A 15,019-nucleotide genomic window follows, 5' to 3' on the forward strand; every position below is an offset into this window, starting at 1 on the left:
GAGCTGGTCGGCTAGGGAAGAAGGCCAGGGTGGCTGGGGTGACCTCCTGCTTCTGGCCTTCACCCTGTGCCCAGGACTGTGCCTGGCCCAGAGAAGGGGCTTCCTAAGCGTTTGCTCACTGACTGCTCAGCTCACTGGAGTCTTGCCTGCCCCGATGCTTGCAGAGGGTACTGAGCTTTCAGGACACTGCAGGATGTCTACAGAATCAACCGTAGATCTTTTTAGCCTGATTCCTCTTTCCCCCCATTCCTGGTTTTGTCCCTGGTCCCAACTGGGGGATCAACCCTCTCTGAAGGACATGTGAGGAGAGGGGGCCCGTGCCAAAGGAGCCCTTAGGGACCTCATCATGCTGCAAAGTCAGAAAAATGAAAAGGCAATTCCTCCTAAGGATGTTCCCAAATGCTCTTCAAAGATGACAGGCAGCTGGTGGCACCAAGAACACTGGGCCTGCCAGAGCCAGGAAGACCTGGGTTCAAATCCGGCCTCAGGAACTTACTAGCAAGTCACTTAACATCTGCTTGCCTCAGTTTCCTCATCTGTAAAACGAGGGGGTTGCACTTACCCTCCAAGGGCCCTCTAGCTCTAAATCTATGACCCCCACATTTATTTTTAAAATGACATCTCTAGCTGGCGCTTGAAGTCCTGAGTTCAAATCCAGCCGCAGACATTTACTATCTGTGTGACTCAGAGTAAGTCACTGACCTTCTCTGTTTGCCTTGGTTTCTTCATCTGTAAAATGGGGATTATCATACTCCCTCCCTGCTTTTCACAGGCTTGCTGTGAGGCTCAAAGGAGATAACACATATCACTTGGGGTACTTCAGCCACCTTAAAGAACTATAGAAATGCTAGCTAGATTATCATTATTAGAAAGCACCAGCATTCTTGGAGCAAATTTTAATCCAATCAGGGTGAAAGACTGACAATCTCTAAAGGGTCAGTCTGGACTGGAGGAGCCAGCCACGCAGGGCACTTCAGAGAGGCAGGGCAGAGGAAGGGGGAGCGAACAAGCATTTGTAGAACACCGACTATGTGCCAGGTGCGGCGCTGAGCATTTTATGAATACTCACAACAGCCCTGGGAGGCAGGGGCTGTCATGATCCTTATTTTACACTTGAGGAAAGTGAGGCAAACAGCGTGAAGTGACCTGCCCAGGATCACTAGGAAGCGCATGAGGCTGGATTTAAACGTAGGTCCTCCTGACTCCAGGCCCGGCGCTGTGTCCACTCCAGCTGCCTCAGCAGAGGCTGTCTTTGCCATGAACGTGCTATCTTTCCCCCCAGGAATGGTATGGATGGAGCTCCTGGTGAAGCTTCCTGCTCAGTCCAGGCTGAGCAGCTTGGGGCCTGGGCACACCGGCCCCTCCACGTTTCCCTGGGGGGATTTCCCTGGCTTGGCCTCTACTGCCTCTGTGGCCCCCAGATCTTCCTCAGAGGTGATGCTGGGGATGTATGGCTGAGAGGACCCCACCCCCGCCCTCGCTCCCAAGAGCGTCTGCCGGCATTACCTATAGCAGCCGATGTAAAGCCGGATGTCCTTCCGAGTGTGAAGGTAAATGTGTGCCATCTTCTCCTTGGCCTCCGTGTAATAGGGCTGCTTGGGCGTGATGTTTCTCAGCATCCCAAGTGCCATCTCCACATTCCCCTTGCTCAAGGCCAGGTCCACGTTGGCAATGGTGATCCGTATCTCCTCGGGAGTACCGCTAAACTCGTTAATGGCATCCTGCATGATCTTGGTGGCCTCGTGCTGTGAGAGTGAAGCAGACCAGGCCCTCAGGATTAAATTAGGAAGGATGAGAAAACTGCTAAGTACTGAGTGTGTGCGTGTGTGTGTGTGTGTGCATGTATGTGTGTGAATGTGTATGCCTGTGTGTGTGTTTGTGTATATATGTGTGTGTTGTGTGTGTTTGCATGTGTATGTTGCGTGTATGTTTGTATGTGTTTGTGTGTGCATGTTGTGTGCATGTTTGTGTGTATATATGTATACATGTGTATTGGGGTGTGTGTGTGTGTGTGTGTGTGTGTGTAGGATTTCCAGTGACGGACCTCCCTGTACTGATGGAGGTGAGCATCTGCTCTGATGCACCCACCTTTCCCCTGAGGGTGACCTGCCCAGTTACATGGCTGGTCAGTGTGGGGGTGGGCCTTGAACCCAGGTCTTCCTGACTCCCCAACCACCATGCATGCTGCCTCTGGAGCTGACAGAAGCGGGGTTGGGGCAATGAGTGGGATGGGGCTGTCATGACCCTGGTGTGAATTCATGAGTGGGGTGATGACTGGGGGCACAAGGGGCGATCTGATGTCCTGAGCCTGGGGGCCTGTGTGGAAAGCAACAGCTAGAACTGGCCTAGAGCCAGGGGGGGAGGGGAGGTGGCGCAGGTGAGAAGCCCCCCTCCATCCTCATCCCTCCTGGCCTCTCTGCTGACCTCCCTTGGCTTGCAAGACACTGCTGTCTTGGCTTCCTCTCTTGCTTGTCTGCTCCTTATTCCAGCCCCAGCTGGGGTGTGTCCACCCAGGGTCTGCCTGGGCCCCCTTCTCTTCCCTCTTTGCCAGCCTCCCTTTGCATGGTCACGCTTCCCAAATCCATGTGTCCAGCCCTTGTCTCTCTGCTGAGTTCTGTCTAGCCACATCAATCCCGTGATAGCTGGACTCCTCCACCTGGATGTCCCAGGGGTCCTCACCACCTGCTCTTCCCCTGTTCCCCCCCCCCACACAAAGCTGCTCTCTCTGAAAACGTCCTTATTTCTACAGAGGGTGGCCTGCTTCTTCCAGGCTCCCAGGCCCACCGCCTCAGGCCATCTTGGATTCTTCTGCTTCTCCTCCCCCAAATGCCCAGACAGTGGCTAAGCCTTGATCAGTGTCAGGGACACAACGTCCTCCACTCACACAGCCTCTACCCTTGTTTAGATCCTGCTTACTTCTGCAGGGCCTCCTTGCTATGAGCCATCCTCCACCTGGAACTCCACTGTTCAAGAAGCATAATTGGTTCTATCACCTCTGGGGTAAAATACAGAGGCCTAGTCAAGGCCCCGGGCATGGCTCTAAAGTCCTTCACCACCAGGCCCCTGCCTTCCTTTGCCTGCATCCCCTCCACGTGCTCTCCATCCTGGCCACGCTGGCCTAGGCTGTTTGTCTTGGGAGATGCTAGCCCTCCTGGCTGCCTCCCCTGGGCCCAGCTCTGGGGCTGCCCATTGGCGAAGTCTTTCCTGATCCCCTCGGCTAGGCTGTTCTCCCCCTGCTGAAATGATGTGGCCTGTCTTCCAGAGAAGGCGAGCTCCCAGTGGGCCCGGGCTGTTGGCTTTTTATCTTTGCACCCCCGGCGCTTTGATTAGAGAAGGCCCCAGAGGAGTGTTGGTCACTGAACTGAACAGAAAGTCTCCAACTCTCCGGGCCTGGCCCCCTAACTTCTCCTAATCCCACCCCTGCACCTGGCGGGCCGAGCGGCGCACTAGGGGTCAGTCCCAGAGCTCAGAGTGTCTTCTGAGAGCTTAAACTCTGTAACTGCGGTTTTCTAGAAAACTCAGAATAAGAGGAAATCTTGGTTTGGGGTCATTCTTTCACTCCCCTAGGAAATGCCAGTCTTTACAATAAAGGTCTCTAGGTGGCAGCAGTGGATGGGGCCTGGGTGTGGAGTCAGGAGGACCGAGTTCAAATCCAATGTCAGACGCTTACTAGCACGTCACTTACCTTCCGTCTGCCTCAGTTTCCTCAATTGCAAAATGGGGATAATAACAGTCCCTACACCCGGTGTTGTTGCGAAGGTCAAATGAGTTAACATATATGAAGTACGATGCAAGCTTTAAAGTGCTACGTGAATTCTAGCCATTAAATCCAATATTTTCCTGAGGCTTTTATTTGACTGATTGGACATTTAGCAGTAATTTTTGATGAATCAATTAAAGTCATTTCTAGAGTGACATAACATGTGGATACTCTGCCTCCCCCCCTCCTCTCTGGGAAGGTTTCCAGGCCATCCCTCAAGGCCCTCTGGCCCCGGCTGCTGCTGCATCTGGTCACCAGGGCTCAGACAAGCGTGCTGCTGGGGTGTCCCTATGTCTGGGAACACTGGACGTGTGAGGCCCGAGGAGTCCCTGGGCCTCACCTAGGCTACCGCCCCCTCCCGTCTTTCCCACTTAGATCTCAGGGACAAGGTTCCGTGTCTCTTACCAGTTCCCCATTCAAACGCAATGCGTCGGCCAGTTCTAGCAGGATGGACACCCGCTCGCTGGGCCAGACACAAGAGTTCCTGGTTTTCTTGCTCTCCCCTTTCTTCATCGTGGGCAGCTTCATGATCATTTTGAGGGTTCTGATGGCTTCAGGGTAGTCTCCTGACTTGTTCAGGGCTCTCGCTTTGATGAAGTGATACAGCGGGTGATCACGCACCTAGGAGGGATCATGTGCCCATGGTTGCAGATGCCAGGGCTGTGACGGGCCTGGGCGGCCCACTGGCCCTTCCCTGGTTTCAGGCAGGCTGGGCAGGGGGCCCCGGCTGGTGGCTGATGGCTAGCGCACTAAGCTGGCAGGGAGACCCGCTGTGAGGCATGTGGGAGTCAGGGTGAGGAATCAGTGAGTCCGACAAGGTGGACTGGATCTTGGAGGTCATACTTCCTACCGCCCCTGAGGAATTTCCTTCTAGAGGACGGGTTCTTAGCCTGGGGGGTGGGAGGCAAGGCAGGAGTGTGTGAACTTAAAAAAATATACAGATAGCTGCATTTCAATATAATCAGCTTCCTTGTAATCCTGTGCATCTTATCTTGTGCATTTAAAAACAGGATTCAGAGAAGGGGACCCCAGGCTTCACCAGACTGACTGCCCTAGAGCTCAGGGCACCCAAAAGGGGTCAGGGGAGATCACATGCCTGTGGACCGATGACAAGGGTGGGGGTGATACAGAACATCACCCCAGAAGCTTAGCAGGGACGTCTAGGGAGCTGCAGCACCCATGACCCCCAGAGGAATCAGGGGCCCCAGAGAGGTAAGGCAGAGGCCCTCTCTAGGTCCTCCCAGATAAGACACCAGGGCCCCCGGGGTTTGGAAGAGGATGCACGAAAAACGTGTTTGTCCTCCGGCCTAGCAAAGAGGGCAGAGCCTTGGTTGTTGGCCCTGCTCCTTGCCTGGCTCCCCCCCCGGGATGCCCCCTCACCTGGAAGTTGTGGCTGACTCCCAGCTCTAAGGAGTGGGAGCACATCGTGAAGTTTCCCTGAGACAGGTAGATCTGGGCCATTAGGAGGTGAACATCAGCAGAGGTTGGATCGAGCTCCAGGCATCTCTGCAAAGTGCTCTGAGCATTCTCCAGTTCTCCTAGGGGACGGCACAGAAAGTCTCTACCTCAATCCTGGACGCCATCTTGGAATCTCCAGCTCCACAGAGCCAAAGCAGAACGTGGCATCTTCTCCCTGGACCCTACCCTCTTCCCAACTACCCTTTCTCCTTTGAGGCGTCACACTCTGTCTGGTCACTCAGCCTTGTGTCTTCTCCCCTTGAAGCCCCGCATCCAAACAGCTGCCAGGTCTCTTGCACCGGCCTCCTTTCTCCCTAGCTTGGGTCCTGGGCTATTGCAATCACCTCCTAATGGGTCTTTCTACCTGCAGAATCTCTTATCACTGTAATTTCCAAAGGCAGGAGATTGACCACATCCCTTTCCTGCTCAGAAGCCTTGGACGGTTCCCTTTTACCTCCAGGATAAAACAGATTCCTTCCGAGGGCCTTGAAGTTCTCCTTAAGCTCTAGGCTCTACTTTTACAGCTTTCCCAAGAATTAGAAAATAAATTCCAGTGTTACCCTTCCTCAACCAGTACCTATCAGAGATCTCTGCTATGTGCCCCTCCTGGGGTTTGAGGAAGGAAGGATCTAGGAGAGGGCCCTTGCTGTGGTTGGTGGAGAAGCCACTGTCAGTGGGAATGTGAGAGGTAAGCTTTGTATCAGCATTAACGGCCACTAACTGTAGATTTCATTCAACCACACGTAGTTGATAAATACTGACTATGTGTAGGGCCTGTCCTGTGTGCTGGGGACACGCATTGACCCTGGAGGGACGTGGAAACAGAAGGACTGCTGCCTGCTCTCAAGGGGCTCACTGGACAGCCGCATACACAAATAACCAGCAACACAGAGGAAGAGGCTCAGAGGAAGGCCCAGCCCTCCCGAGTGGTGGGGATTTGGGGAGGGCTCTATGCAGAAGGTGCGAGCTCCAGCTGGGCTCTGAGAGCTGAACCGGGAGGATGCTCCAGTCTGGGAGCTGGGGTAATCCATGTAAAGCATCCTGGACCCGCTGGCGTTCATCATGACGAGTCTCTTCGGGCCTGTGTGAGACTGGCCAACGCGGCTGGGGGCTCTGTGCTTACCTGACAGGTACTTGACCTGTGCCATGAGATAAAGCGGGTCAATCAGAGCGGGGGCCACTTTGACCACGGGGTTCAGGATCACTGCTGCTTGCTTGAGGAGAGGAGATATGATCTGGCCTGGGGATCTAGGCTGGGAAGGAAATGTGACAGCCCTCAGAGCCTTCCCTTGAAAACCAAAGTGGAGGGCTCTTCTGGGAGACTCTGCAGGTGGGCTGGGCTGGGAGGCTATCACCTAATGCCCTGCTGGCCGGCCCCAGTCTTCTGCGCAAGGGGACACTTAGGGGAGCGTCATTCTTTCCTTTTGCACTCGAAATATCCAGAAACATGAAGGGAATAGTACAAAGAGACTGAACCACAAATATGCAGGCTAAGAAGGGTTTAGTCCATGACCTCAGGGCCTGGAGGCTGGCTCAGAGATGACCAGCTAGGCTGCAGGGGCGGGATGTTTGGCCACAGCCCTTCCTTCCTGAGGACCCCTTTTTAGGCGCCACCCCACCCCCCGCCCCCCAGGAGCTGAGCTGTGTTGCCTGAGGCACAGACGGGCAGCCACTTTCAGTCTTGCAGCGAGCTCCCTGGGGCAGGGACCCGCACCTGCTTAGGGCAGAAGGACAGGTACTCCTTCACGATGTTCACCAGGAAGGCTGGGTTGAGCTTCTCGAAGTACTCGACGCTGAGCGGAATGCCCTGCATGCTGCAGAAGTGGAGCTCCGCTGCCTCCTTGAGGAGAGCCGTGGCCGCCTGCTCACTCTTGTGCTTCTTGGAGGCCAGCAGCGCCTGGAGGAAGGTGAGCACCTGCCCAGGGGAGGGAGCTCTTGGCCTTGGCACTCCTCCGCCCAGGCTGCCCCGGGGAGGGGGGGAGTTGGCATTGTGAGCTGGCTGGGGCCCCTGCCCAGAGCCCTCCCAGGAGGACCTCCGCTTTGGATTTAAATTGGGGGGGGAGGGAAGGAAAGGAGTGGGGGAAATAAGGCGACCTCTGACCTCGGACTTCCCCAGGGACAGCTGAACTTCCTTCAGGAATTCCAGCTGTTGCTCTGCCTCCTCCAGGTTGCCCTCCAGGATCTGGCACCAGATGATGCCTGTAGTCCAAGCACACAAAGGAACAACCTCATAGTCGGTCAACTGAGGAGGAGACCGATTGTGTGTCATGGGTCCCTGAGCACAGCAAATGCTGTCCTTCCTGAATCCCCCAGGGGCCCTGGACACTGGCACTTCTAGCGGGGGTTTCCATGTTTTGTTGGGTTCATTTAAAGCTTGTAGAAGGTATAAGAGGAAAAGTGGGAGGTCAGGGTGGCCTCCCTGCACCTGTGCCCAATAGGAGGGCCCTCAGGGCCTTGGTGAAGAATCCCGCCAGGACAGACCCTATGTCTCCTCCTTCCTTCTTTCTTTCAGTGTCAGCCCTCTCTGGCTGCCCAAGGGGAGGCCCCCTGTTGTACCAAGACTGAGGGAGGGCAGCGTGAAAGCCCCGGGATTGTAGGTCCAGGCCTGGGCGGTGCCTCAGAGACCACCGCTGGTGTAGAGACCCATCTGGGCAATTCCTGTTGGAGCCTGAGCTCTGCCTGGCCACAGGGTGAACTCAACAGGCATCCATGGGACGTGAAGAAAAAGGAAGCACCAGCCCCTGGCCTCCAGCTTCCTGCACTCTGGTGGAATGAAGGGGAAGGAGGTCGAGGGTGGGGACTGTCAACGTCCTGGCTGATTTCGTTGTAAAGAAATGGCTATAAACGTTGTAAAGGGTGGCTCCTTGGGAAAGTTAAGTCAGGCAACAATGAAAGGGGTCCCGTGAACTGCCGTGATCTGAATCCCTAACTTCCTCGAGCCCCTCCCCCGGGTCAGGGCAGCCTGCCGCACCGCACAGACCTGTCAGGGCCGCCACGCTGCTCTCGTCCAGCTTCATGGCTTCCGTGTACCACAGAGCGGCTTCCTTCGCTCTCTCCTGAAGGATGAGCTGGTAGCCCAGCTCGTTAGCGAACTGCGCATCTGAGGGCGCCGCTAGGAAGGTGCGCTCGATGAAACTGTAGATTTGCTGCAGGATTATCTGGTGCTTCCCACACTGCGAGGAAAAACAGCGCGGGGCTGCGGCGGCCTTAGCGGATGGAGCTGACCGATGACCGGGCCCGAGGGTCCCCACCAGCTAGGGAGAACCTGGCCCCCAGGCCAGCCACAGAAACGAGTGAGTAGCGTCAGGCCTACGAGGCAGGGCCGCCAGCAAGGCCCACCGAAGTCCGCGTTACAAGGCGTGACCCAGAATCCAGGACCAGGATTTCAGGGCAGGAAGGGTCTCCTCGGCCGTCTGGTCCAGCCCAAAGTGGGGGAAAGCTCTCTACTACAACAGACCGGGCCCCTTGCCGAGCATTTCCCAAAAGGTGAAGGCTGCCCTTTCCACTCGGACAGAGCGCAGGCTGGTGGGAGGTTTTCCCTGGCCCTGAGCTCAGATGTGCCCCTCTGCCTCCCCCTCCCCCCGGGGTCCGCAGGCTGTGCCAGTGCTCCGGTTCGGCTCTGAGGCCTCCCCTGCTGAGTGTCCTCCACTCCTTCCACTGATCCTTTAACCATGCTGGCTGCCCCATTCTGAGCGCTCTGCGGCCTTCCGGTGCCCGGCCCAGACCAGGGCACTCCAGAGCGGTGCTACCACCCCTTCTTCCCTAAAACTCCGCCCCTTTGATACGCCCGTTATCGGAGGCGGGGCCCACTTCCCACTCTCTCTCCTAGCCAGCTCGCAGAACCTCGAGGAAGCCCCAGATCTTTTTGCAGACGTGCCATTCACTCATGAGGCAACGTCATCCGGTGGTCCAGGCCCTACTGCTTCCTGTCTTTGGGAGGCTGGTGAGACACTGACCGTCTGGGACTCGGATTGAGGAGACTGGCCCAACCATTTGGCCTTCGCCGTCCCTGCCCGCTCTGGGTGGTTCAGGGCTCCTCCTACGAGCGCTGGACTCAGTGCCGGCGGGACCACAAAGATGGTACAGCCCCCGTCCCGGGGAGCTCACGTATGGAAGCAGAAGCAATGCATCGCCAGGGGACAGACAAGGCAAGAGCGTATACAAGGGAGAGCAAGGGCTGCCCGGGTGGGCTCCGGGGAGGGCTGCACAGGAGGAGTCCTGAATCAAGCCTGAAGGCTGGGTGGTCAGCCTGAGCGTGGCACTGAGGGAGGAGGAGGCCGGGGAACCTGCTTACCAGTCGACTGAGGACGATGACCTTCTTGAGATGCAGGCTCGGGTTCTGGGGTTCCTTGGTCTCCAAAGCCTTAATCAGATTTCTCACCTGATTGATCGCCTGCAGGGAAAAAAAAGAGACGTCTTCACCCAGGCCTTGCCCCTGCCTCCTGGCTTTTGCTTTTTAAACGGAAGGCCTTACTCTCAACTGTTTTCTACCTACCAGGTACAGAAACCCCACGCTCAAACCCATGCAGTAATTGGTTAGTTGTATTTAGGCAGATAATACTTCATCAGTCAATAGTCAAGAAGCATTTATTAAGCACCTGCTATGTACCAGGCAATACAACAAGAGGCAAAAGACAGTCCCTGCCCTCAAGGAGCTCACCATCTAACGGGGGAGACTTTGTACCATCCATCCTTTGGGAGGCTGCACAGCTTAGTGGAGAAGAGCCAGAAGACCTGAGTTCAAATCTTGCCTCAGACACACACTGGCTGTTTGACGCTGGGCTGGTCCTCTGGGTGATTCTCTAGGGTTCGCAGAGCAAGTACCATTGGGGGAAATAAAATAATTGGCCGTGCCTGATGCTCCCCGAGTGAGGAGGCTGCTTCTCAAGGGTACAGAGAGAGGGGCGTTGTGGTGTGGGGCTGCACAGCAGAGGATGCCACTGGATGGAGGAACAAAGGAGAAAACTCTTTGTCCTTGTGGTTCACTCGTTTCGGCCGTGTCCGACTCTCTGTGACCCCATTTGGGGCTTTCTTGGCAGAGATGCTGGAGTGATTTGCCACTTCCTGCTCCAGCTCATTTTACAGATAAGGAAACTGAGGCAAACAGGGTGAAGTGACTTGCCCAGGGTCACACAGTTTGTTCGTGTCTGAGGCCAGATTTGAACTCAGGTCTCCTTGCCTCCAGGCTCAGCTCTCTATCCACTGTGCTACCTCTGCCCCAAAAGACACTCCTTAGGTGTTTATTACGTGCAAGGCACGTGTGACGTGCAGGGGGGCATACGTGCCAGCCCAGATAGTTCTTGTTCCCAAAGAGCTCCTGCTCTATTTAGAGGAGATAACTGACTTAGGAGGATGGAAAACTCCTGGGTTCCCCAGGGTGCAGCAACAAAGCCACTGACGGTCAAGCGTCTTCTTCAAATCAAACCAAACCACCCCCTTTTCTGACAGCGAACTCTTTGAGCTGCCAGGGACTTGAGTGGTGAGACTTTCCTTTCACGGGACATTAGCTGGGGACCCCAGCACTTGGGGGGTTATGTGTCTCACAAGGCATGCTTTCAGGTACCTGGTGCTTGGGGGGGGAGATATTGGGGAAGGCAAGGGGCAGGGGCAGAAATCCTGAAGTCTGCACAGAGAGCTAGAGAGCTCAGAGGCCAGGCCTCTTCAGTGACCCAGGCCACACCAAACTGGACCCTAGATTTTGAGTTGAAGGGGGGCTTAGAGGTCTCTTGTTGCCCAACTTTCATATTCTGCCAATAAGGAAGACCCCGCCCAACACTTCGATGTTTGCCCGGTAGAGCTGGAGCTTGGGACCCAGGGGGGTCCAGAGTAAAATAGGAATCAGAGGCAGGGACCCAAAAAGCAGGATCATAGAACCTTTGGAGTTGGAGGGAACTTCAGGCAGCATCGCGTCCAACCCGAGTGGCCCAAGAGTCCTTCCTACAGCCATGACAAGGGACCACGCAGCCTCCAAGGAAGGGTCATCCTGGCATGGGGTGGGTCCTTGGCCAAAGAGCCACGTGATGCTCTGCTCCCACTCCTCTTGGTGGAAGCTGACTGAGGAGGACCTTATGTCTTTGTCTATACTGTGGGTTTGCCATGGCTGAAAAAAATCTGTCGTGTGGTGGCCAGTCTCCTGGCTGACCCCCAGAGAAGACACCATCCATGCCTTCTTGGCCTAAAGCTGCCATTTTGTTGGGTTCTGCCAGTGCTGTGCCCTGCTGCCATGACCTTTGAGAGTCCGGGGCGAGAGCACCGCCATGCTATCCTGAGTCATCGCCAAGGGCTGGCCTGGAGGTGTTCACTTCTTTGTAAGATGAAAAAATAAGGCAGTCGGGGAAGCAGTGAGGTGGCCCGGTGGACAGGGTTCTGGGCTTGGAGTCAGGGAGATCTGAGTTCAAATCCAGCATCAGACACTTAACCAGTTGGGTGACTTTGGGCAAGTTGCTTTACCTTTGTTGGCCTCAGTTTCCTCAACCGCAAAACGGGGACAATGGGAGCCCCCACCTCCCAGAGTTGTGAAGATAGTATTTATAAAGTGCTCAGCACATTGCTTGGCACATAGTAAGCCCAATCTAAGTGTTAGCTATTTTTCATCATTATTAGGCTGTGGGGGTAGATATGGGGTCTTTTTTTGTGTCTGTATTTGAGATTTCCTGTAACAGGAAATCCTGTGGGTACTCCATCATTGACTGACCAATCATTGATCATTGCTTTAACAGGATGGGGGTTACAGAATGCCAGCTGCCAAGAAGGGGTCTTGGAGGTCAGCGAAGCCATGCTCTTCATTTTATAAGAGACATCGAGGCCTTGATGGGAAACCAGACCGCTCAAGGTCTCTATTTCTGCAGCACTGTTGGAATCAGCTCTGCTTAAGCAACGCCATGTGGAGGGAAAGGCAGATGAGACAGAACGGGTGGGGACAGACAAGTCCATGGCACCCCGAAGTGGCTGGAGGCTAAGAACTAGGGAGCTCAGGCCATGGGCCTGTGTTAGAAAAGAAAAATTACTCATTATGCAAGTTATTAATACATAATTCACAGGACATTTCTTAATCCTCCAGAGAACTGACCTCATTGACATCTCCTTCCCTTGCAAACTTGTGCACGGCCAGAACCTGATGGGCATCGATGTTGTTTTCATCTTTTTCTAAGATTCTGAAACAGGAATAGGAATTCCTCCAAGTTAAGCGTGACCCCACAAGCTGGGGGGCTGGTCGACCTTCCGTTGGACACTTGGCTTGCTGCTCTAAGATGTGTGAACAACCCGGTGAGGCAGGCCAATGTTTTTGCATTATTGGAATGCTTTGTGCTGGCCCACTACAGCTGGAGAAGAGATTGCATGTTATGTTTCTGTGTCAGGCCCCTCTCACAGTCTGGCAAGGCCCTGGAAACCCTGCTTAGAATCACGTAAAGGAAACGCTAAGCCTCAGGAAGGGGTTGGGGCCATTTCTCCCTCTGTCTGAGTTCGTGAACCCTGGAATCTCTTCACAGAACTTTTGGGGGCCCCAGGTTAAAGATCACAGAGCTAAGTTCTGGATTCTACCCAAAAGCAACTGGAGTCTGTGTGGCCCCACAGAAAGAGCACTGAGCTTGGACTCAGGAGAAGCCCGGGACCCAATCTTGTCAACTATGTGACCCTGGGCAAGTCATTTAACTTTGCTTTAACTTAACCAAGGCATTCTGACCATGCTCCCATAAGACGGGAGCCTGGAGCATTGACCTCACAGGGTGAGGCATTTCTTGCATCTCAGGCTGATTCTCAGGACTAGAGTACGCTAACAAAGCTTTGAGCATCCTCTGGGTGGTCTGGAAGGCACAGTGGGGTCTCTCTGAGCCCCTTGAGCTCCTCCAAAGCACCACAGGCCTCAGTCATCATGGGATGTGAGGCCCCTTATGTGCCAAGGAACATATTTTCTGGTTTCCCCAGTGCTCACTGGATGACCCCCCTGGCCCAAGGCTCTCACCCACCATACTCTGCTGAAGACGCAGCCCAGGGCTATGGAGGCCCTCGGGGTTACAAGCGGAAGCAAGGGTGAAAAGAAGCAGGAGGTGACTCCCCAAACTGCAGCAAGCTTACTGCCTTGGCAGAGCTGAATGAATGGAAGGAAGGAGAGCGGTTCTCTGTGAGACTGGAATGGGAGGGCTGGTTGGCTTTAAAGCCAACAGTCCTCTCTTGGAGGAGTCAGTCCCGGGCAGGCCCAGAGGGCTGTGGGGAGAGGCAGGAAAGGGACATAGAAGATTCTGCCACCCCACAGGAGAGGTGGATGACATTTAAGCTTGGAAAGGAGGTGGGTGGGTCTGGAGGAATTCATGGTCACCTCGTGGCTGCCCGGCTTTGGCTGTGCCTCTATAGCAGGCCTGCTGGCTGTCCCACTAGAATGTAAGCTCATGGAGGACAGAACCTGCTTTCTCTTTTCCTTTCTTTCTAAAGTGCCTGGCACATGTTATGTGCTTCCTGCGGCTGGTAGGAGTGAGAGATCACAGAGATCACAGAGAGGCCAAGGGCTGCCCTGGGGGCCCCACAGGACCCCTAGGGCCTAGAGCAGCTCCTCTAGGGACACTCTGGGAAGAGGGATGCACAGGATGAGGCAGGGGGAAAACACTGTCTCTTTGTCATTTGGTGAAATCTTTAAGTCTGCCGGAGCTAAAATAAAAACCTGAAAAAAATACAGCATCCAGGCCTTGGAGTCAGGAGGACCTGAGTTCAAATCCAGCCTCAGACACTTGACACTTACTAGCTGTGTGACCCTGGGCAAGTCATTTAACTCCGATTGCCTCACCAAAAAGCAAGAACACAAAAATACAGCCTCCCGACACTATGGCTACTCATGGTCTCTTCCCTTACCGCTGTCCTGTTTCAACAGTTTGTTCCCAGTCTTGCTGGGCCAAGAAGAGTCTCATCTTCAGTGTAAATGCTGGGATGAAGTTAAAAAACGTAACTGTTATTTGATTAACAACTTCCAGAGCACCCGAGTAATTCTGCTGCATCATGAGATAGTTTGCCTATTGAGAAAAGTTCAGAGAGACCACTTAGCTCAGGTGAACTCTGTTGACGGCACAGTCCTCTGCTCTGCCTGCCATCTCAAGGAGGATGCCGAAGCTTGGCCTTGAGCAGCCCAGATGAGGGCTGGCCCCTGGGGCTCTCTGGAGCCGTGTACCTCAGCGACAGCTCCCTCTGGGATCTGGCTTTGTCAGCCGAAGGAGGCCTGGGAGGCTCCAGGGCACGGCTGCCAGGGAACTGCCAGCCTGAGTGCACATACCTCCCACCCAGGGAGGATCTACCAGCCTGGAGGCTTTGGGAGGAGGCCCAGGAAGGCCCTGTATCTCATCTAGGGAAGACGGCTCAATTCAGGACAGGGAGCGAGGGCCGCTCACATGTAGCTAAGACTAGAGGTCCTTGGGGACCGTCTGGTCTGAGGGCCTCACTAAGCACAGGGGGACAGAGGCCTTTGGAGGGGGAGGTCCTGCTGGGAGTGAGGGGGCGAAGCTGGGGCTAGGACTAAGGCACTCTGACCGTGTTCCCGACCTTCCCCATCAGGCCCAACACATCCTTGGTGTCTCGGATCCCTTGATCAAAGTACTTGACGGACTTCTTTACGGTGTGCTGTTTGTCAGAGGTAAAGTCCACCCAGCCTCGGAGCACATAGCCCTGAAGAGGGAAATGGGGGGCTTTCAGAGAGCTCACCCCGACTTCCAGGCTGGCCCTAGTAGGAGCGGAGTCGAGGCTGCCTAGGTGGTGTGATGGCGGCCCGGGGAAGGGCCTCCCGTCCACTGGGGCCAGCACCTCAAATGCCCCCTCCCC

The 15,019-nt window shown here is 55.0% G+C and overlaps 1 protein-coding gene across 2 annotated transcripts in view; it reads right to left on the reverse strand.

Annotated features, from left to right (window-relative positions):
• Nucleotides 1-15,019, reverse strand: part of TTC21A (tetratricopeptide repeat domain 21A) — a 41,252-nt gene that overhangs the window by 14,888 nt on the left and 11,345 nt on the right. For both annotated transcript variants that reach the window (XM_020970551.2, XM_078152075.1), the window contains exons 5-15: nucleotides 14,744-14,866; nucleotides 14,063-14,220; nucleotides 12,288-12,372; nucleotides 9,513-9,611; nucleotides 8,199-8,391; nucleotides 7,320-7,417; nucleotides 6,933-7,133; nucleotides 6,342-6,471; nucleotides 5,141-5,298; nucleotides 4,166-4,381; nucleotides 1,507-1,745 (exon numbers count right to left, since the gene is read on the reverse strand). In XM_020970551.2, coding sequence (XP_020826210.1) covers nucleotides 1,507-1,745; nucleotides 4,166-4,381; nucleotides 5,141-5,298; nucleotides 6,342-6,471; nucleotides 6,933-7,133; nucleotides 7,320-7,417; nucleotides 8,199-8,391; nucleotides 9,513-9,611; nucleotides 12,288-12,372; nucleotides 14,063-14,220; nucleotides 14,744-14,866 — 1,700 coding nt within the window. The remainder of the gene's footprint in view (nucleotides 1-1,506; nucleotides 1,746-4,165; nucleotides 4,382-5,140; nucleotides 5,299-6,341; nucleotides 6,472-6,932; nucleotides 7,134-7,319; nucleotides 7,418-8,198; nucleotides 8,392-9,512; nucleotides 9,612-12,287; nucleotides 12,373-14,062; nucleotides 14,221-14,743; nucleotides 14,867-15,019) is intronic.

This window comes from Phascolarctos cinereus, unplaced genomic scaffold (genome assembly GCF_003287225.1).
Source record: "Phascolarctos cinereus isolate Bilbo 61053 unplaced genomic scaffold, phaCin_HiC Scaffold_4;HRSCAF=312, whole genome shotgun sequence".
Taxonomy (NCBI): Eukaryota; Metazoa; Chordata; class Mammalia; order Diprotodontia; family Phascolarctidae; genus Phascolarctos; species Phascolarctos cinereus.